At 41.1% G+C, this 23643-nt stretch overlaps 1 protein-coding gene across 1 annotated transcript in view; it reads right to left on the reverse strand.

Annotated features, from left to right (window-relative positions):
- Positions 1-23643, reverse strand: part of DPP4 (dipeptidyl peptidase 4) — a gene marked incomplete at both ends in the record, with an annotated part of 77408 nt that overhangs the window by 53350 nt on the left and 415 nt on the right. Inside the window, one exon of the mRNA XM_080927929.1 lies at positions 23479-23563. Within this exon, the coding sequence (XP_080784055.1) occupies positions 23479-23563 (85 nt within the window). The remainder of the gene's footprint in view (positions 1-23478; positions 23564-23643) is intronic.

Here is a 23643-nt window from a genome sequence, read left to right on the forward strand (position 1 = left end):
TTTTGTACTAATTCTTGAAAATCTGGTACCTAGATTTGACTTACAGCACATTTCATTTTAATTATGTTCGTTTCAAGTCCATAAGTACATGAGGCCAGTGAGTACTGTAGGAAACGGTGCAGGGCCAGATCACCCTTTGGCTGAGGTCTTCAGGACACCCCAAGTACTGTTGTTCAGACCTTGGTTTCTATCGCTATTCTTCCTTGTACTTGGTGGAATCAGTGGAGTTCTATATTCTGCTAGTAGGGACTCAAATCCAAATCATTCCTTTGTAAATTCTCCCTAGGGCAATGATGGAACATGCCTTTAGTCCCAGTACTCTGGAGTCAGAGGCAGTCAAATCTGTGAGTTTGAGGCCAGCCTGGTCTACAGAGTTCCAGGACAGCCAGTAATATACAGAGAAAGTCTATCTTGACAAAACCAAACCACCACAACAAAAACATAGCTTTTTTTCAGTGTGTGTGTGTGTGTGTGTGTGTGTGTGTGTGTGTGTGTGTTTACTTGAGAAAAACTACACCCATGACATTGAATAGGAATGGAACAAGAGTATACCTGGCAGAAATTGATCTTCCTCTGCCTTGCCTTCCTCTACATTGCATCTGTGATCTAATCAGATCTCTGGCTTGGTAGTAAGCACCCTAACCCACTGAGCCATCTTGCTGGTCCACAGAATCATGTTTCATGATCTCTTTTCTTTCCTTCCACTTCCATGTAAATGGTATTGTTGGTTCTTGATTTCTAGGTGTTGTGACTTCAAGTTCTCAATTGCTTCCCCTCCCCCATACCACTAACAAAATGCCTTTCAGCCTCTTGACATCCTCAAAGGCTCCCTGCATTTCCTTGTTACTTCTAGGAGCACTGGAAGGGCTTTGCATGGCACTAGCCAGCTCCCACTGCTGGACACAGCAGTCTCTGCCCCGCTCATGCCCACTACTTCCAGATGCCTACTCACCCTGCAGTTTGACCTTTGAGTGAACACCCTCTCCGACTTTCCCGCCTCCACTCCTCATCCTCACTCGTTTCCCTGTGAAAGTTTCACCTGCTTTTGTTCTGTTTTACAACTAGCCCATGATGACTTCCATTCTGCCCTCTCTAATTTGTTCCTCAGATCACTTTATGGCTTGCATGGAGAGTGCTTTTTTAATTAAATTTATTTCTAAAAAATGTATATATGTATACAATGTACCCACTCCTGCCAATTTCTACTCCTCTCCCTATGAGTCCTTATTCGAAGTTCAGGTCTTTGGTTTTGTGAGCTGCTGAATTTAAGGAGGGTCATCTAAGTGAGCACGACTAGAGTTCTCTATGGAAGCTGGTGGGTGAACCAGTGGATATGTAGCTCAGTGAAATGATTCCTCTCTCTCTCTCTCTCTCTCTCTCTCTCTCTCTCTCTCTCTCTCCCTCCCTCCCTCCCTCCCTCCCTCCCTCTCTCTCTCTCTCTCCCTCTCTCTCTCTCTCTCTCCCTCTCTCTCTCTCTCAGAATCTATCAGTAGCCAGGATGGGCAGGGCAGCATGAGTTCCTTTCTCATCTCTGAACTCACTGTTGGCAGGTCCAGTCTTGTGTAGGTAGCTGCAGCTACAGTGAGTTCAAGCTTGAAATAGCTGTGTCACTGTATTATGCAACCCATCTCCCTATCCTCTGGCTCTTTGCAATGTCTCCTAGGCCTTCCAAGGGATGGCATAGATGTTGTGTTTAGGGCCGAAGACTCAAAAATTCCTCATTAGCATTTTGAGCTGGCAGAAGTCCCTGAATTTGCCACCGTGGCACAGTTATTTGTTATGGTGGTAACTACATTCTGTCTGATTCAAGACCCAGTCCACAGGGAAAATATTCATGTCTGATACTGTAAACCTGGTAAAATAGCATAGCTGAGACAGCCACAGACACCAGTGGGCAGCATACTATTGTTGTTTAGTTAAACTGGCATGATGGGAAACTGCCTTCCAAATACCTGCTCTTATACACACTGCCACTAATCCCACTCTCAGCCTTAACAAGGGAAGCATCTCTGTAAAATGGATCGTGGCCGTGAGAACAACCTGTGTTCACTGTGCACCCTTCCCAGCCAGGCCATGTGCTTTTGGAATAGCAGGACTGGGGGGTTGTAGTTTTGTTTTGTTTTTGCTTCAAGTCTGTTTGGCACAGCTAGATGAGATAGTAGGAGGGCACAACACACACAAACACACACACACATTCCTGCGTGCCCTCAGAAGTTTTATTACTTGAGGTAAGATTTCATCACATAAGTATTACACACAAAGTTACTCATTTTCCTGACCCCAGAGACTAATCATCAAAAGCCTAACGTCTCGCTCCACATTCTTAAACGTTTTCACGTGCATGGAAACATCTAACCACAACAGCAGCCACATCACAAGCATGTCAGCAAGGGCTGTTACTTTTCTCAAAGCCCATGGGAAAGTAATTATCTGATAGAAACTGTCCTTTCAAACGAAGTTTTCAACAGCAATTCCTTTTGAGCTAACCTGATAATACCTGTCTATTAAACCTTCTGCTTCCAGAGATAAAATTGCTACATCTTCCTTGTCAGCTCACAGACGTTGTTTAAGCCAAACATGTTAGACAGGTTGAAGAGATGTACAAAGCCCACTTGATTTTCAGTTCAATGCTGTGGCTGTCCCTGTAAGTTGTTAAGATAATAATGTTTATGAGCAGAAGGAGAGGAAATGAGCACAATCCACTCGAGTTCTATTCAAACAGGAAGTTAAAGACTGTGCTGCTGAAAATGTTTTGAAACTCCTACAGCAGGAAGGATGGACACAACTGGACTTGTTCGCTGATGCTTTTGATTGCTCGTGTTTATCCAGCTATCCTGTCCCACCTCAAACAGCTAAGAAGGAAGTTTTATTTCTTAAAGACGACTGAGGACATAAATTAAGCTATCAAGGGCTACACTTCCACCAGCAGCACAAGACAGACCCGCAAATTTATAGATATTGAAATATACTAACCATAGATATTCACAATTTTATTCTCTTCTGGCATAGAGATGGCATGTACCCATAAAGGGAAACTGTGTTTATGTAAATGCACACATGGGTATATATTGGAAGAGATACCACCACAGAACACCCATCATTGGCTCTTGGTTGGGTAAGAAGGGAAATGGATGAATACAGGTCTATGTTTTACTTAAATGATATTGTATAGACATTTTTTTTTGGCCTGGGTTTTCTCATTTAAAATTCTAATAATTTTAACTAAGAATTAACTAAAATTAACAACCGCATCTAAATCTCTTTGAGATTACCTTGTATCTAGTGGGTTATCATTTCTTCCCTTCCCCACTAAATGCTTACCTCTTAGCTCCCCTCTGGCTCTGCTCAGTCTGTTCTCTCATCAGCACATGGCTTTTCTGAGACCCTCATCTGCACCTCCCTCTGGCTCCCTTCAGCTCAGGATATTCCTTGTGCATCTACGTGCAGATCAAGGATGATGACTCACTGTACACAGGCAGGGCCTACACAGGCCTTGCCTTGTGTTAGGTTCATTTAGGTGCTCAGCAAGCTGAATGCAAACCACTTTCTATATGTTCACAGATAGACCCAGAGCCTGGCCACACTAGAGCAAGTAGAACAACAAATGTTCATGTTTCCTGTGGGTTTTATTCATTTTATTTTTATTTCTGTTTTGCCATTTGATAATCAGGACATACTGGAAGACAGTTTGGAAACATCTAGATAATCAAGTTCTGTGAGGTTCAAGTGCCAAGTCCAGCCTTTGACCTTTATCATAACTTCAGAGTTTTCTGCCAAGGTACACCCATCAAACTCTTACAGGACACACTCATGTTCGAATTTCTCCTTCCTTGTCTTCTTGCTCCCTGACAGGGCACTGCAGCAGCAGATGCAGGTCCTTGGCTGCCCCTAGAGTTTCCATGGTTCAACCTGGGACATGCCGTTCATTTGACTTGTTGGTTCAAAGCATTGTTTCAGCCAAGGAAAGCAGTTGATCATATGGTGATACCTATCAGCTCATAAACAAATGCAATCTCTTGGATTTAGAATCTGAGGGAAGATATTAGCTGTATTTTGCTTTATTTCCTTTGATTAAAGAACTAGAATGAACCATGTAAAGATGACATTTGTCAGTCATAAATATCAGAAGAGCAGCATTCAAAATGGTTCAGCCTAATAACAAATTCTCAGCAAAGGCTATGGTATAATGAATCACAGCTTTGAGGTCAGAGTTAATTAGAGATCAATATAAATTCCAGGATGATAAAATCCAGATAAGAGAGACTACAGTCTTCCATAGTAGTCTTGATTTTGTCCAGTGTCACCATGTGAGTGAAGTATATTTCATTAAAAAATAATACACTTATTCATCATTGATCTTTAGACTCTTAAACACCGATTTGTAATATTTCTACTTTCCAAGGATAAACTGCTTTGGAAATTAAATAGCTAATGAAATACTTCTAAAACAAAATGTGTTTCTTAAGGGTCACAAATGCAGCAAGTTGTTTAAAAAAGAAACAGGCAAAAGAGGTATCTGGTTATAGTTTGTGGGTGCCATATGGCAACCAGTCAACATTCCATACTAATTTTTGTTTCTACAATGAGTACAAAGAAATAAAACAGGTGTTACTTCAGAATTCACTCCTGTAAAATAGCAGCCTTAACAGACAAAGAAAAAATATTCGATAGGAAGCAAGAAGCAATTAACGGGCAGGCTTTACGTCCCCTGAGGCTGGACCACATAGCCACCTTCTATCTCTGCTAATCAGCAAATATAAGAAGGGAGTAGCAGGTGGCTTGGAAATCTAAGGACCTAGGTGTGAGCACAAACTTGACTATTAAGTTTGGGTTTGGGGAACTACTGAATCCTTGCTATGGTTCAGATCTAACCCATTGCAGTAGTTTTAATCAGTGCAGGCTTGGAGAGAGGTGAGTAAGTACCGCAGATTCCATCCTCAGGAATGAGTTAGCACCTTATGAAATGGGTAGGAGGAATGAGAGTACCCCCACCACGGACCACCATGTGAGGATACTGCTGAAAGAAGATGTCATCAGGAAAGTAATCTCTTACATAATGTTGAACCAGCTGGCTCCTTGGCCTTGGCTTTCCTGGGTTCTAGAACTATGAGAAATAACTTCCTGCCCCTTATAATTACTCAGCCTTAGATAGTTTGTCATAGCAGCATACAATAGTCAACATAGAGAATGGTGCTGCACAAGTGAAGAGTTGTTAAGACACATTGGAAGTGGGTAATGGATAGAGCCTGGAACTATTTTAAAGCAACTGTCAAAATGTGTCTCATACAGTTTCTGTGAGTGTAGCGCTACAGACACTGCTAACGAGGGGTCTGAAGGATAGGACTTCAGAGAAAGGTTCGGTCTTCTTTGAAATTTTTCTAAGTGATTGTGTTAAGAATGCTGGGAGAACAAGGGACGGCACAGACCCCTCTCATAAGGTCTTAGAGATGAGGACCATCGTTTTAATAACTGGAGGAAAGACCCTCTGAGAATGGCCAAACACTCTGTGTCTGTGCTCTAAGACTTTCTGCAAAGTACAGTGCAGGAGCCAGGATCTTAATTTAGTGTAAAAAATTTCTGAATGAACTGATCACACTATTCTGATGGTTCTCTTGACTGCCTATAGTAAAAAGTAAAAATAGAGACATGGACCACTGACAGAGTTGACAATCAAAGGGCAAACAGAACTTAAATATTTGGAAAGCTTTTAGGTCATGAAGATAAACTGGCATGTTTGGAAATAATGCTAAGGGTATGTGTTAGCATGTTAGCATTCCTTCTAGGCTCTGCCCAACAATTACCTGGCATTAGCCAGTTAGGCCTGGCTTGGTATAAAAAGGGAGCGTTTGGCCTGTCTTCTTTCTGCACTCTGGCCCCTTTCTCTCTCTGACTTCTCTCCTCCTCCCCTTCTCTGTCCCCCCTCTTTCTCTGTCTCTACTCCCCCCTCAACCCCCTATCCCATACCTCCAAATAAACTTTATTCTATACTTGACCCATCCTATGGATGGCACCTTAGTAGGGGAGAGGATGCCTCAGCACAGGTCCGCTGAAGCAGCCCTTCCTGCCACACCTTACCGCACTCTACAAAACATATCAGTATAGACAAGTGATTATTGATACGGGTCAATGTATAAAAATGGAGCCTGAGGCTGTGTGCTCTAGTCTGTTTTATAGTGCTCAGATAAATACCACAGACTGGGTAAGGCATGAACAGTGGAAGTTTATTTGGCTTATAGTTCTGGAGATTGAAAAGTTCAGGATCATTAGTTCATGTCTTGTAGGAACCTTGCTGTTGAGTTGTAGAAAAGGCATAAAACATCACATGGAAACAAAGTCTGCACGAAATGGCAAGGGTGGGTATAGCTTGCTTTTATAATGTATCTGCTTCTGTGAAAACATTGGTCCAATCCCAAGAGTGGGGCCCTCCTTGCCTCACACCTGTTGTAAGGCTCATTTCTAACACTTCTGCACAAAGAGTTAAAATTTCAACACATAATGTTCATGGATCACAAACCATTGAATTACTATCAAAGAAACTGCAAGAATGACTTTAGATGCATGTTCAAGAGAAGTGGGCAAGTCAAGACAAGGAACCATACCAAAATAGGAACACTGCGTGCCCACAGGAACTCAGTATTCACTGCCTTGAATCTCAGAGTTGCCTTGAATCTATACGCCCTAAATTCTGATGAAGTCTTCTTCTGCTGTCCTATGTCTGGCTCTAGCAGGGCTAAGGGGTGTCTCAGTGGCTTTTGGTCACCTTAGAGAATGTAGAAATTACTTATCACCCAGCCTCAAGGTTATTTTAGAAACCCATGAGGCCAATACAGACATGTTCTTGGTGATGTTCTGGAAAACCTCAATAGGATAAAGTTCAGTAGATCAAAGGGGTCATATCGGCTCATGAGATTCTTGTACTGGGACAAGATGCCAGAGCTAGTTTGAAATACTAACCTGACGAAGCCACAAGCCTAAGACTCCAATCCATGAGAGATTTGGTGTGACTTGTACTTAGCAGGAGAATCAAGACTTGCCCCATGTGTAGAAAAGTGAATATTGAGCCAAATGCTTTTTCAAGACACAAAAGAATGAGGCTTTTCCTGTTGGGTTTGGGGCTTATCTAGGACTTAGTATTCCTTCATTGCACTTTTCTCTCATATGAAATAGGAATAGCTTTCACATTTCTGTCCTACTATTATAGTTTAAAGGACATGATGTATGTGTTTTCAGTTTCACAACTGGAGAAAGCCTACCTCAGTACGGGTAGTCTCTTCAGTTTCACTCACTTCTGATTTAAATGAGGCTCTTCAGTTGGCACTTTTGAGTAGGTGTTAGAATTGTCTTCAGACACTAATAGAGAAGTACTGAATGCATCTTATATGTGAGAAGATCATATATTTTAGGGTGGTGGAGTGCTTTGGTCTAAATGTCCTTCAAAAATCATGCTTTTTGTTGGAGTGGTAAAAGACAGACTTTGAGATATCCCCCACCCTAGAACTTCAAGTCTTTTTGAGGCTAGGCTTAGCTTAATACTTTTCTGGGATTCCTTTTGGATATGTAAACCAGTAGGTCTCTGATTTTTGTGCCTGCTCTTAGGGCTCCTTTCCTTCTGTTGGTTTTCTTTTTCTGCCCAGAGTAATGGTTTTTATTTTATCTTTTTATAAAATTTTATATTTATAAAATTATATTTATCTTTTTATCTTTTTATTTTGTTGTGTTCTTTTCTAATGAGAGACAAAAAGGGAGTAAATCTCAAGAGGAGGGGAGGTGGGGAAGAACTGAGAGGAATAGAGAGACAGTGGAAACTATCATCAGGATATATTGTATAAGAAAGAAAACTATTTTCAGTAAAAGAAACATTTAAAAATTATGGGATAGGCTTGCAAGAAAGCAACTGAGTCATGAGGAGGATTCTGTCTCCATGGGGACCAGGACTATATAAAAGAGTTTGAGTGAATTAATGTGTCCCTCTGACCTTCTGCCTTTCTGATACTGAGGAAATATTACAAAGGCCCTCATCAAACTCTAAATTCTACTTAGTACCATGGTCTTAGACTTCTCATCCTTTATACCTACAAGAATATTAATTTTGTTTTGTTTTGTTTTGTTTTGTTCGATTGGTTGGTTTTTTACTTATCACCTAATCTTTGGTGTTTTGTTATAGCAATACAAAATGGTAAGGACAGGCATTTAAAAGCTCAAGTTTTCAATTCATAAAATTAACATAATAGCATTAAAGGCCTAGAGACGTTTTCAATATGAGATGAGATAATTATCTAATATGCCTTATTCAAGACTTAAAATCAAGGTTTGGAAACTCTATAAATATGCTACAGTATATGTTATTGTGTTGCTTGAAGCATGCCGTAGAAAGTCAGAATGCAGGCAAACAAACAAAGATGTCTTTTCTGGAACACCTCAAAGTGATGTTGACACCAATAATTCAACACCAAGAAAGGGACAACCAATTAAATGTCATTATAACTTGGGTGTGCAGTAATAAGCAACAGCTTAGAAACCTGCAGTTTTATTTGGTTTGGGACACACACACACACACACACACACACACACACACACACACACACACACTTTAAGCAGTACATCTAGGAACCCTGGACCCAAACCTATGCTGAGTTGCCTCCAACACCTCACTCCAAACAATGGAATATATATTTTTATGTCCAAAATAATCATCAGTGATTCCCCTTCCATGGAGGATTTCAATGCTATTGTATATCTTTAGATATATATAGGTATAGGAATGAGAAAGCTGACCCAGTTCAGGCTGGTCTGGGACATGTTAAATAAAACATTATATCCTCTTAGTGAAAAATGCTCTCTTAACACCTTATTCCTATCCATAATTAGATGTGCACATGATTAAAATTAGAAACATCAGAGGAAGAAGCATGCTCAGTAGAAAAAGGTTATATAACTTAAATCTGTCCATCAAAATATAAAAACATCTTCCTTTATCCCTAGTAGTTAGCTCCTTCTCTTAAACTCCATGAAAAGATACTCCAAACAGTAAGAAAGCATTTGAGTATTCTCTGACTTACATAGCCTGATGTCTCTCTAAAATGCATAGTTTCTTGTCTAATTTGATATCTCTGTGTATGCCTCCCCTGCCCACTTCTTTCAGTAAGACATGAAATTTTAATCATAAATGAGATGTCTAGACCCTGGAGACACTTGTTTTAGAAACTGACCGTGGGCAACATGATCCCAACTGATGACAGTGTGAAAGTCAGAGTCCATGACATTGAGAAAACACTCAGGATATGTGCAAGCTCACCACTTCCTCTGTTGAGGCATCCATAGTGAAGGTTAAGGGTATGGAGGGAGGAAGGAAACCCAAGGGTTAATGGAATGGGAGGATAAGTAAAGAATGACATTTGTCTGGTTACATGAGAGGTTGGAGGATAGTCACAACCAGCAGATTTCCTTCTCAATCAAAGAACCATCCCAGGAGCAGCAAGAGGCATCTAAAGGGTGTTGACATTTAGGCAGGGCCTGTGAAATACTGGATATAAGTACTCTAAATATCTATCTCAGGATCAGGAAGTTGGATGAACAAACTTTTATAAGAAAATGTAGCCATCTGCCTGGGGAATCTAGCTCAGTGGTAAAGCACTTGACTTATTTATCTAAGTACCCATGTTTGATATCAAACACTGATTTTTTTTTAAAAAAGTGTTACCATCCATTACATTTTAAATGTTCATTTTGAGAAGTAACCAAAATCATAATGGGTATTTACCAGAGTAAAAAGAGTCTAGATAAAAAGAGATGTCCTAAGTGGCTGGATTCCTTCTCACTATTGCTTAGCCCTAATACCATGCATTTCTCTTAGCCTCTTGTTTGCTTGCTGCCTGCCTCACTTGGTTGACTTGAAACTTCAATGGGGGCACTCACTGGGTTTCATTTTACTTATTCTTGATTACACCATTATACTTGGACAGTACCTGCATACAGTAGGCACTTAATATACAGATGTTAGATGACAGGATAGAGACACATAATGCCAAGCCAAGAAGCAAGAGTCATAAACACCAAATGTAGGGCTTCCAGGTAGCAGTGAGATAGACAACAAAATTAGCTCTAAGTTGAGTCAATAGAAGATCAGGTTCCAGCCTGTGCCCGGCCTCTGGTAGGCCCATTCCTCTAAGCTTGTGCCCATTTTTTAGTATTATGTGCTGTCGTCCTATTCCAGATTTAGCCTTCTTTGCTTTATAATGATGAGGAGATTTATGCTGTATTTCCAAGATTAGGTGTCTGCGGGACTTCTGTTGGCTTCTACTAATAGGAAAACTTGGAGAAAGGCCAAGACCAGGAAGAAGACCTGATTGTTGTTCATGGCTCCTGCTTCTTAGCTTGGTATTATCTGTCTTTGTCCTATCGTCCAACATTTGTGTATTGAGTGCCTACTGTGTGTCAGGAAGGACTCAATTAGTCCTTTCTGATCCGTGCCGGTAGCCAGACCCAACCAGCCCCCAGCCTCCTTTATAGTACCCATTTGATTTATGTCAGCATGCCTTCCAGAAGAACCAGAACTGTTAGGCTTAATACTGACCTCAGAATTTTGAGCTCAGAGTGTCTGTGCTCCCAAGTCTTAAACCCAGTTCTTCCCTATACTCAGGATTTTCTTAGACCTTCTCCTCCATTTTTCATCTGTGCAACTGATTTCTATATTACATCTCTCTGCTTAAACACCAATTGTAACTCTAGGTTGTCATGAAACATTAGTAGATACTAGAAGTGAAGTCTATAACAGTTGGAAGATTGCAACAACTAGATCTGGGGGTTGCATTTCTGTGTGACTAAGTGGGAAATATTTTGGGGTTTGTGGATCATAAGTTGTCTGGCCTTTGTTGTAACTATAACTCAATGAATGAATAATGTTACATTTCTGTCAAACATTTACAAAAACAAAGTTCTTAAATAAGTACATAGACATTTCTTAAAACTGTGAACAATAAAACAAAGCACACAGTTCTCAAGATTAAGTTTAACGGACACTGAGATTGACATGTGGATGACAAGTAAACAATAAAAACTTGGCCCCACAGAGCAGTAGGGGGCAAATGGGCCCCTTACTTGGGTCAAGATGAAACAATGCTATCTCTAGTGTGGAATATGAGCCATATTGACTCTTACAAGGGAGGGTCCAGGAGGCTCCACCCACCAAAGCAATGCTACAGAGGCACAAACATGAATTTGGAAGGAAAAATAACCTTTATTCTAATTATAGCTACTTTCTCGCCCCTTGACAGAACTCTCTTGGGAATAAACAAGATATAAAATCAAAAGGCCTAAACTAATATCACAGGTGTGTTGATGCCTTGCTAAGCTGACTGACAGTGGGGGCCGGTGTAATACGAAGAGATGAGGATTCAGTGATGGAGAAAAGTTCTTAATAATATAGGAATAAATGACCCACAGACCATATCAAGTTGTTTCAGTCTGGTGTGTGTTGGGGGGGGCTCTCTGATGACAAATAGCTGAAAATAATTGTGGAGAGACATTGATGAAGGGTGTTAGCATGCAAGCTGGGAACGATCAGCTGGTACTTGGAAGAACATCATCATTTAGGAAAGCTGAAAAAGTAATATTGACTCACTGAAGAACTTTTCCAAATTATTTATAAGCATAGTTCACAAAACTACAGATGTTCCTCATCCTGGGTACAAGGAAAAACAATCACTGGAAAATGTCCCATAGAAATGGTCCCTTTTCCAGATTTACCAGGCAAAATTCTTAGCACCATGGGGCACATGGTGAATGGTATGTTCCTAGCCTCAGAGGGTGTTAAGAAGCAAAAGCATTTTGAAAATGTATCTAGAATCATGTTTATGAGCCTTCTAGCATTCTTTTAGTGTGCTGAATAGTTCTGGGCATGTGTGCCTCACCAACTCACTTATCCACCTAGCCTCACCTCGTGTCCGAGATAAGTAGACCAAGATACAGATAGTTGTGACCAAAGTGCCATGACTAATAAACACCCAAGTCACACTGAACAGGCAATGGGCTCCAAAGGCTGCAGTTGGATGTGACTTCCTTTTAAACCTCTCTAAACCTTTGGGCAAATAACTGCACAAGGTAAATGCTCTGAGAGTAGATTTTATGAACTGTGGGGGTATGTTAGGCTTTATGGAGGTGAGAATCCAATGCTTGCAGCTAATTGAAATAGTCACCTGCTTCTTTCTTTTATGTGATTATCATTAAACAACTAGTCAAGTAAGGCTCAATAAAGTTTCTTCCCCCCCCCAGATTTTCAAATTATAAAATGTTGATGTAGGACTACAAAACACCCCATGATAATACATTTTAAATAACCTAAAATTACCTACTAAAAATTCTGCAACTTCTTCTGCACCAAAGTCACAAAGGGACTCATTTTGTACCTTGCTCATCACTGTTGTGCCTCTGGCCTTCCTATTTCCTCAATTCTTTTCTTCGAGCACAGAGAGATGGGGAGCCTTCCCCTCTGACAATTCCTGGCCATCCTATGTCTCATGTCCTTGGTTCCCAACTTTCAGAGAACGTGGTCATCATCTCATCTCTGCCTTCCAAGCATTTCAGTTTCTATACACTACTTATCTCTTCCTCGTCTAAGTGTACATGAGGAAGGTCGCTCACGAGGAAATGCTTTGCACACTTTGCTAGCTCTTTGCACCGTCTACCTGTTCTCTTGTGCTAGCATAAGCTCATGAGCACACAGTCAGCGTTGATAGCCTCAGTCCTTCCTCTCACCAAACTTCGCCATGCCTTCTCAGTCCATTACCACTCAGCACAAACCTACCTCTTCTTCCTCGTCTCCCCTTAGGATTCTTTTTCTATGCCAGGCATTTGGCCAATTGATCAGGACATTTTTGTATCATTAGTTGAACATGCTATCTAAAGTCTTTCTTCAGCAGATGGTAAGTCACCAAGAGAGTGAATGTGACTTTGTCAAACCAACGAGCACTGTACACATAGTAGATTTAGATTATCTATTGTAGGATGATTTGTTATTGTATTTATGAACATATTATGGAAAGAAAGAGCTGAGTACCTCCTGTTGTCATCTGCATTCTATGTACAGGCTATGCCATGAGTAGTCACAGCGCAAATCAACAAGTGTTAGAAGAGAGAAAACCTTCTTTTGCTCACTCAGCTTTAATTCAATGAGTATGCATTTACCACATACAGTGCTATTCAGTGTTCTGGACACCAGAGATGGACCCGAAGAAAACATGAAAAATTGGTTCTCTGGAAGCTTATGCCTAAAAGAAGGGTCTTGGGAGAAAAGACACCAGCAATGGTGCCAGTTAGGTGGCAGTGTCATGAAGGAAAACAACCAGGGAGGGAAGAGGGCTGTCCATATTGTTTCTATTTTTACCAGGGGACTTTGAAAGGCTGATAAATAAGATCTGAAGGTGATCAAGTGGGCCAGCTAGCTCATCTGGCCATGTTTTCTGGCCAATAGATCTACATTTAGTTTAAGGAGATGGGAAGCCACGAAATGGCTCTGAGGATAAAAGGACACAATGTGCCTGTGTGCAAATCACTGCATGTTGTTTTCCATCATCATTCAACAAATTACCTGAGTCTCCGTGGATGTGGATTAGATACCAGCACCCCCTCCTAGTTCCCAGCTTGTTAGCTCAGGTTCTGTATTTGTTAAGTCCAGCCTACCATCGCTGGTCCTTCTCCTCAGAGGATAATGGGGTGGAATCAAAATTTGTCGGGCTTGGATCTGAATTTAGAGGCTCTGGGGAGAAAGTTGCCTCCAAGCCTATCAGACTCATTAGGATTATGAAGATGGATCTTTTGTTTCTCGATTGCCTCCAAGCCAGGGTTCCTCTCCCCTTTTACAGAATGCACACATCTCTAACTACTTGGATTCTTTATTCATTGTCCAAGTCAGCAACAGACAAAAATGCTCCTGTGACTAGGACCTCTAACGTTCTACTCTGTGACAAATCAGGTGGTGTTACCAAAAAAAAAAAAAAAAACCCTATGAGGTTTAGTAGTTTAAGGGTCATGGGATGGGAGGTTCTCTTTTGAGGGTGTAAGAGATTATTAATGCTTATAATTGGATAAAGATGAGCAAAACAGTGATCCTGCAGATGAAGGACTAGTTGAAACTTCATACACAAGCAGATGGGATCATGGCACAAATGAAGGGCCTGGCCTTAGATAGGAACTGGAGACTTGGTCCAGGATCCTGAATAAATACATAGATGGACTTGTAAGAACGGAGTGTTATCTTCAAGTGGGTTTTGGCTTCCCATTAAAATATCAGAGAGGGTCTTACTCAGAGAATGAGCGTGGCAGACAGTAGAGGCTTGAGGGGTGGGCTAGATAAGGGATCTTCCATTAAGTGAGTGGGCAAATCAGGGGATTTCCAGAAAGGTTTTCCCCACTGACACAGTCCTACAAGTGACTCAGGAAGAAGGGACCACTCTGTCTTGGGTTCTGCATATTCTCTTTGGTCTGATCAAGCCGCTTCTATTTAGACAAAATTGTTGCTATTAATCCCCCCACACAAAGAGACACTTAACATTTGAAGGATTTGAAGCATCACCAAGATTCTTTTGTGCATGTTAAATTGTCAGATTCTAGGAATTTGATCTTATTTTAATTGCTTTTCATTTGCTTATTTTGTGTCTTTTTGTGGTCATTAATTGAGTCATACTTTTCCTTAGTTTACTTTTGTAAATCTAATTTTTACCATCTCTTTAAAAAGTGTGCTCATTCAGAAGCTGGTGTGATGGCTCCACAGCTGAAGTCACTGGCTGCTCTGGAGGACTATGTTTTACTTTGAGCACCCACTTGTCAGCTCCCAGGTTTATGACTGCAAATTGGATAAAATGTGATAGTTTCTGTGTGCCCATAAGAGAAACTAGATAGTAATTTTCTTTAATTGTTTCTGACTTCCTTTATTGTTTCAAATTTTTATTGATAGTGTTGTAAATTCAGTCCTCCCTTCTTATAATTTCTTTGGAGGCCAAGATAAGTAAAATGCTGGAGGCAATGTGGCCTTGGAAAAAAGAAACACCAAAATAAAGACTTACAATAAACGGGGGGGGGGGGGGGGGGGGGGGGTTAGGAAAGAAAACCAAAAGAGAGTTACGAGAGTCAGTCTGCAGAGCTAGGTTGACTCTTGTCTTTTGCTAGAAACTTACATCTTCCTAATATAAAGAAGGAAGTAGTAGCAAGGTACATGGCTACTGTACAACCTGTTTCACTTCTGCCTTTCAGAATTCTCAGCTCAATTTAAATGGTCCCTCTTCTGTGTGATGAAGAAGGACGTTCCTCTTCATTTCTAGATAGGTTGATGTTTATTAGTCTAGTCCAATAATGATGACCTGTTTTCTTTGCTAATAATTAATTTAGACGTAGAGAAGAGACAACATTTTAGCCAATAAACTTGAAGGCAAGTCCAGCCCAGGTCAGGGAATTTCTAGAAATAGTCTATCCACTGATGTAACAGGCCATAGATAAGGAACCCCTTCTCTCCTGAAAGAGCCTGTGATCTGGTGATGCTCTAAACTGAAGTAGCTATGATTAAACAGGACAACGGTCATGAGAGATCCTGTGGAGAACACCCTTGAAGAAAGCTGCCACTCGGTGTAAGGGTGACAGATCTGAAAGGCAAAATAACTGTGGGCCCTGAAAATACTATCTGGTCATGACTCTAACAAACCAATATGCTGCCTTACTTCTAGACTCCAAGTTATACATTGTGATAACACAATGAAGAGACTGCATTTTGAAGAGTTCTGGCTAGGTATTCTGATTTCTTGCAGAATACGATTTCTATATCAAATCCCGGGGTTGTATATTGCTGGAAACTGAACATACTGGTGTGATCTGCATGCCCGGAGTCAGCATGGGGCCTGGGGAACTAGAAGAATTATGTTCAGGCCCAGTAATCATTAATCTTTCATGCTTGGCTAGTTTCTATATAAACTTCCCTGGACAGTACTTGACTTTGGCTTTTGAATACTCCCATAGCACTTTGATCATTTACAAGAAGAGAACTTAGGTGTCCTGTTATAGTTAATGTTCAGGTTTCCTTTAATATTGCTACCCACTTGAGGACAGAGGTCATAGCTATCATCTTTCCATTCCTTAGTACAAAGTGCCACTATTTACAATATGATCCCAGGAGACTTGCTGAACAGGAACATTGCAAAGCTGGGCTGGAAGAATATTGCTGAGAAAGCCCAGAGCCTGGCTCTGGGAGGAGAGTTTGCCAGAGATATCTCTGCAGATTAGCAGACATTTCCACTTGATCTTCTCGTGTGGTGGCTCTAGGAATCCTCTGTTCTCCTCTCATTCCTCACATGTTTCTATTGTCATACCTTTGAAATACAACTCACTAAAGCAAACAAACTTATCTCCAGGACACCGACATCTCCCTTCCCACTGATACACACTAGCCCCTGCCCAGAAACACCATCCACACAGGAATCAGAGACATATTTTTCAGTGTAACTAGCATCACACTTTATTCCTAGTTAAACCCTCCAATTGCTCAAAATCATACCTGGAATAAAAGAGCAACCCCTTCTGTATACAGTATCTCCTACCCCAGTTTAACTTTGGTCACAGTGCTGTGCCTGCTTCTAATGTGCCTGCAGTAGACTATAAAAGCTGGCCCTCATGTCTATTTCTCAGGACCGTAGTCCCTACACTTAAAATAATTCTTAGCATTAAAAAAAGTGTTGATTTGATAAATAATACCTTAGTTACTCTAGGACTTTAGCCCTAAAGAGGTGCTAATTCTCTCATGACTAATTACATCATATGGAAGAAAAAAATAAACAAGTATTACAAAATAAGACTAACCAAGAAGACATGGTGCTGAGCTTAAGGTGGTTATGAATAGGGACCGTCTACCTCAGACTGGAGAATGTGAAGTCAGGGAAAGCACACTTTGTGGTCCTACAATTACTCTTTTCTGTACACCTTGAGCCACCAGAGCTTTCACAAAACTGTGAACAAGATCACTACAGGCTTTTGTCTTGCCTAACATTGCCTTTTTCCCAAGCCTAAAATGTGTAAATTGTATAATATATGTCTATGAGTCTATTTTTTTCACACAGTGAACCAAGTACTGAAGAGATGTGTATATCAGTTTGTAAACACAGGTCTATAAGCTACAGAAAACTTCACATGACTACTTTCGAAGCATAATGTAAAACTATACTTGGGAACTAATCAAACGGCTCAGAAGTGCTAATTTTGTGGGTTTTGGTTATTATCCAATGGAAAGGCCACCTTCTTGTGAAGGTCATGCAGGAACTGTGAAGGTTAAAGGTAAAAATATTTACAAGATAGTGATTTACAACAAGGAAAGGATTAGCATTTGGCCATAAAGCAATGCTTAAACATAAACTCTGTAAAACTGGCCATCAGAGCATTTCTTCCAATCAGTTATTTTTGAAAGCCAATAGACAGGCTCAGAAGAGGCTATTAGGTAAAAGACTTGTGTTCCCAACATCTGCAACTTACTTGCAAGTTCTTGAGCTTCCATATCACAGTGTCCTTAAGTTTACTATTCTGTGACACTTAGATGGACTAAAATAACTTGTATCAGAAACAATGCAAGCACTGTGTTGGTGATAAATAAGAATGAGCTGTTACTAATAATACTACTTAATGAGACAGGAGCCAAAAAACAGACAAGTAAAAAGACATGAGAAGCAAAGGACCCTCTCACTCCTACATCCCCAGCCCTGGCCTCTGCTGGAAGACTCATCAGCTGAGACTCAAGATACAGCCGACAGAGCTTACTGAAAAGTTTGACTACTTAGAGGTATTCACTTGATGTAGACCTCTTTTCAAATAAGAAATTTTAAGTAGCCACAAATCATGTTCAAGTCCTGAGCATATATGCCTTTCAAACTGGTCTTAGCTCTTGTGAGAACCTACATGATTCTAGATTTTTCAACTGAGCCTATAAAGGTTTTAACTCCCTGTGCAACCTTGCGTACTGGGTTTTATCTCCTCAGCTGCACTCCTGTCCAGGCATCCAGTAACAGCCCTATGATCTCACTGAGCTCCTTAGAAACCCTTTGAGATGGAACTTGGGAATGCATCAACATCAAATCTTTTTGTTAAGGCCCCTGTAATGACACATAGCCCAACTCTCTCTTCAGAAGTTCATACCTGCCTTCAGGTATATGTTACTCTTTCCCGTGAGCCTCTTTCCACTAACCTTTTATTTAAAAATTTCTTGGTGCTCTTCGCTCTCTTCTCTTGCCTTCTTGCTCTTACCCCTTTGTCCTTCCTCTCTCCATTCCCTTCCCTCCTCTCTTTCCACGTTCTCATAGCCAGCCTCTATTTCTCTACTCGTCTCTTTCCCTGTCCCTACTAACCCTCTTAACTACACTCCCCATGCCCCAAATAAACTCTATTCTATACTAATAATGAATAAATCAATAAATCTCTTGGTAATAATGGCCAACTTTTTCTTGTATTGGGTGGAGGGTTTCCATGTACTGTTCATTTAATCCTTAAGACAGCTCTTGAAAGTGTCCTTATCATTTTCATTTGAGAAAAAAAAATAAGGTTGCCTATTCTTCATTGCTGTTGAACAAATATATCCAAAGACTCAGCAACAAATATTATTTCCTTGACTGTGGGTGAGAAATTTGGATGTGTATCACCTTGGGACTCTGGCTTAGGGTTGCCCTGAAATTCTTTTCTGTGGTACAATCAAGAATCCCAGCTTCACCTGAGGGATTTCAGGCTTTGAAAGGAACACCTCAGGTTATTGTAAGTAGAACTGTGACTCTTGGCTCTTGCTCACCCCCACTGTCAATAAGACCATTGAAAACCACAGATAGATATTGTCAGGGGAGTGTCTTCCAGTGGTTAGAGCATATGCCCAGCATTTTGAATCACTCAAATTGGTCCCCAGGATTTCTCCAGCATGGCAGAGTGGGAGCAGGCAGGGGAGCCTGAAATGTTAATTCTCAAGGCTGTTTCCTGCATATAGCATCAGATATCAGTAGAGGCCTCTGGAACAGGCTTTTTTCCTTGAAACATTTAGAATATAGAGATTAGCAGTCGTGATATCATGCTATAACTATGTAAACCGGAAGCTGTAACAATTTTTGCTAATAAGACTCAGCTGATTGTATATTTGACCACAAGTTACCAAAAATGACAGTGATGTTTAACAGCATCAAGTATTATCTGGAATCACATGGTCTATGTGTGAATACCCACTCTATGGAACACTGAGAAAGTTTATTAATTTCTTTGGCATCCATCCTTCAAGATGGATTAGTGGTATGTATCTACTGGTGTTTACAACCCCTGTGTTGTATTGGGTTGTTTGGTACTGCTAATGCCAAGCACCAGAATTAATGCTGTGATGACCACTTCTGAAGACAAGTTATGGCGGGCACCAGGCTTCCTGCTTAGTTTTTTTTTTTTTTTTTTTTTTTTTTTTTTTTGCATCTGCCTTGCTGACTTAAGAGGTTCACATCAGGGAAACTTAGGTCTGTAGCTAAACACTAGTGAATGACTTTACATAGGAACCCTCATCTTCAGTTAATCAGTCAGGGGACCACCTCAGGAGATACCCTAAACCAGAATAGAATCCCAAGATAATCTACACCCAAAGCCCTCACCCATTGTCTGGGAGATAATGCCTATTTCCTCAAGCTTTGGAGAAATTCCTTCTGCAACAGTGGAAAATGTAACCGTTTTCTTTTCCCACAAGGAAGTGATAATAGTACTTTTCCCAAAAGTTGTCTTAAGGATTAGGTGAAGAATAGCTCAACCCAATAAAAGTTCCAAAGTAAACACTTACAGGCTATTCTTTAATTCTTGGGGCACCTACTCCCACACAAGGCAAGCTGCTTCTGTGTTATTTATAAGCCACCTTCCCCTGGGGCCTCAGTACTCAACAAGGAAAGCACACCCAGCCAGTCCAGTCAGTCCTTTCATGTTGTTGCTCTTTGACCATTAACCAGGCAAACAGCCTGGTTTTTCAGTCTCTGATCCCTTTTGAGAGGCGAGGAAAAGATTTCCAAGGCAAAGAAGTTAAGGTGCATGTTAGAGGGAGGGAAGAGAAAGCTAGCCTGAATAAGGCCAGTTGCTGATGAGCAGAGGTTGACAAGAATCAATGGAGCTCTCACAGGGCAGGCTATTGAGAAACATACACAAAGCTTTCATTCAGTCTCATCTCTGTTCTTTCAACTGGGCATGGATCTTGACTTTCTCAGGCAAACTTTGCGGATGCTATCTTTCTTCTTTCTGGTGATTCCTTTCTCCTCGTATTTGGGTTTCTTTAGGACTGAGGGTGGATGAGAAGTCACAGATCTTATAAACTAGAAAAAGGTATTGAGGAAATTTACTGTGGAGGAAGGAACGAAAGGAGAAGGCTACTTCTATTCCATAATAAGGCTGAATGATAAGACTATTTGATCAATAAGTATTTCAAATATCATACCACAAAGTAATCACAAACTGAAATAAAAAAGCTTCGTTTCTGTTGGCCATTGGCTTTTCTGACAGGTAACATGCACTCGTATGTGTCACTGAGAAATGCAATGCGTTTCTAACAAGGTAAGTGGAAGTGCAGAGAGAAGCTTTGCATACAGGACACATACACCAAGCAGGGAGGTTTGACTTCTTCTCTAGAGAAGGGCAAGCTCCTCAGCCAACTTCTGGCTTCTGAAAGCTTTTTATCTTTACAACTCAAAATGCTGAAGACTCTCCTCCCCATCCTGTTTTGTGTTTACGGTATCTGTTTCTATTGACATCAGCATTTCATATGGGGACAGCTGACCTCACCTTAAACTAGCCTTTCAGAGGAAGAACTTGGGTCACTCTTTCCTTCCAGGTCCCTTTCAACTCTTTCATTCTTTGCTTTGAAGAGAATTTAATTCTAGGTCTCTTTTGTTTTCAACGAATTCTCCCTCCCTTTTTTTCTTTCCCTCCCCTTTATTTCTCCTGTCTCCTTTCCTTTACCCATCTCTCTTTCCACTTCTTGCCTTGATAAACCTTGGGTGCTTCGGGGTTGGGCAGAGGAGCATCTCATCATCTCATCAGGATGAAGAGGGTCCTTGTACGAATTCCTTCCTGTGTGGCACAGCCCAGGAAAGGGATTGCTGACTCAGTGTGAATGCTGCAGGACCAGCCTGTCCTCTCCTCCCTCATGATAAGGTGAGACTTGGAGCAAGATGACTTTCATTTCCTATCTAAACACACAGAGTTCAGAAGTAAAAAGAAAGAGCAATGTAAGTGTAAACAAGCTATCAGGAAACCGGATTTCTACTGGGCTCTCAGGAGGAGTCTCTGCCACCCTCCCCCACACCTTAAGATTAACCAGTCACAAAAGTGCAGCCATTCACATCTGAGCAGCTTCCAGCATCCAAATGGTAAACTCTGTACCTTGTTTGGGGTCATTTTCTTGCTTTTCCTTCCAGCCTATTTTCCTTCCCACTACAAATTCCAAGTGCCCAGACATGCTCAAAAGTCTCCCATTCAAGTATTTTAAAGGAGGAAGGGATGGTTACACAGTGGGTAAGAGTGCTTGCTGCTCTTGGAGAGGAATAGAGTTTAATTCTCTTCCAAGTATCTGTAACTCCAGTTCTATGGGATCACTACACTCTTCTGACTTCCATGGGCAGCAGATATTTGAGTGGTACCTGGAGTAGGCAAACACTTAAACACACACACACACACACACACACACACACACACATTTAGCCCCTAGGCCTAAACACTAGAGCCCCCAGAAGCAGCAATAAAGTTATATTTCCCATAACTTTACATCATCTATGGGTTAAAGACCACTCCTTGCTCCCACTACCTGCATTTTTCTCTGGCTCTGAGACCTTTAGAGTCAACACAGAATATGATCATTGTGTATATGGCCACATAAGACACTCAGGTTTTCTAACTCTTCAAGCTTTTCCAGATTTCTTTTAAGATCCTCTTCTTGTCTTTAGAGCAGTGTGCTCAAGCCTCTCTATCTTAAGTCCTAAGAGTCAGTGAAAGGAGGTTTCTCAGGAAGTCCTCTGCAGAGAAATGTCCTTGATATTTCATTTAGGGAGGAGAGATGGTGCTATTCATGCCATGGGAAAGGGCAGAACAGGTCCTCCAGAGTCCACATGCTCTACCCAGTAAAATAGAATCCTTACAGTTAACAATAATTTGAGCAAGGTCCTTGAAAAACAAGATTATTACTTGGAACCCAAGTTTGTTCTTTGTTAATCTCGAGTGGGTGGGTTGTTCACAGGCTATAATCCCACAAGCTTCCCTTAGGGAAGTTCTGTGGTTATGATTGTTTTCCTGGGGATCTGTGATGTCTCTGTGGCTTTGTAGAGAAAACTAACATATCCAGGCTATACTTTGAGATTCTTTGATTCTAGATAGGGCTCATCTTAACTTCACCCAGATTTTTTAATATTATTTAATTTTCCTTTTTTTAAAAAATGTACTTCAAGAAACGGCCTTGTGTCTTCCAGGCTGGCCTCAGTTTCTTCTGTAGCTGAGGACAGCCTTAAACTTCTGATCCTCCTTAGTTTCTGAACAGCAGAACTAAGTTTGCCTGTAACATATCATCAGCAGAGAGTTCAATGACTAACCTTTGGTGCCTTGGACCCATCATGAAACAATGACTTTGGTAGCTCTATATGCTAATTTTTCAGTTCTTGCCTGGAAGCCTGGCTAAGGCCATCTGAGTACATTTCCACCCGGAGAGACTGGTTCTGGTTTGGGTGATACTGATTTAGAATGCGCACAAGAGAAGAGGTGGAGGGAGGCCCAGATTAGCTAGTCTCTAGTCTCGATTGCATCCAATAGTACCATTCCATTATCTGTTTTGTACCAAAATCTGGGCTAAACTGGAACATTCTGGCAAGCTTCAAACACATGCTGTTGACTCTCTAGGGAACAACCCAGCCGAAGCTGATGGATCCCAGGTCACTGTGTTATGCACAGGGGAGATTTCGTGATGTAATATTTCTAAAATGGTCAAATAATTACTTCACTTACAACTGGCAAATTCTCATCATGCCTGAAAGAGAAATCTCTGGGTTTCCTGTTTCTGATTTTGTTTTCCCTCTCTTTCTCATTTTCCACTCGCTTACGACATTGCCTCATTGCTATGTTTGGATCTTCAAAATCTGCCTTATATTTCCTTGAAAGCTCTACCATCACGATCATCTTAAATCAATTTGAAGTTAAGATACTTTCCATTGAATTTAATAAAAAGAAACCGCGCCTCTCTTCCAGTTTCAGGAAGTGTGTATTTGTTATACACAACAAAACGAGGAAGCCCCGAGGCCTAAACACTGGAGCCCCCAGAAGCAGCAAATGCATTTAAAGTCTTGTCAGTCTCTTCACCCATAACCCAGCACAGGGGTCCAAGCCCCCAATAAACCACGCCAGGTTTGCGGGATCACATGCCACCTGACCCCATCTCTAACCACCCTCTCTTTTTAACATGTTACAAGGTTCTACCTTTGTTCAGCAGAACCACTGGCACGGTGATGACGGTGACAAGCGCAGCGACACCAAGCAGTCCCAGAAGAACCTTCCACGGTGTCTGCAAGCAGGTCAGATTGCAAACAGTTAAAGGGAAGCCTTTGTTCCTCCTCTGCGAAGAGAGTTTGGGACCTGGGCCCC

Source organism: Micromys minutus, assembly GCF_963924665.1.
Source record: "Micromys minutus genome assembly, chromosome: 13".
Classification (NCBI taxonomy): Eukaryota; Metazoa; Chordata; class Mammalia; order Rodentia; family Muridae; genus Micromys; species Micromys minutus.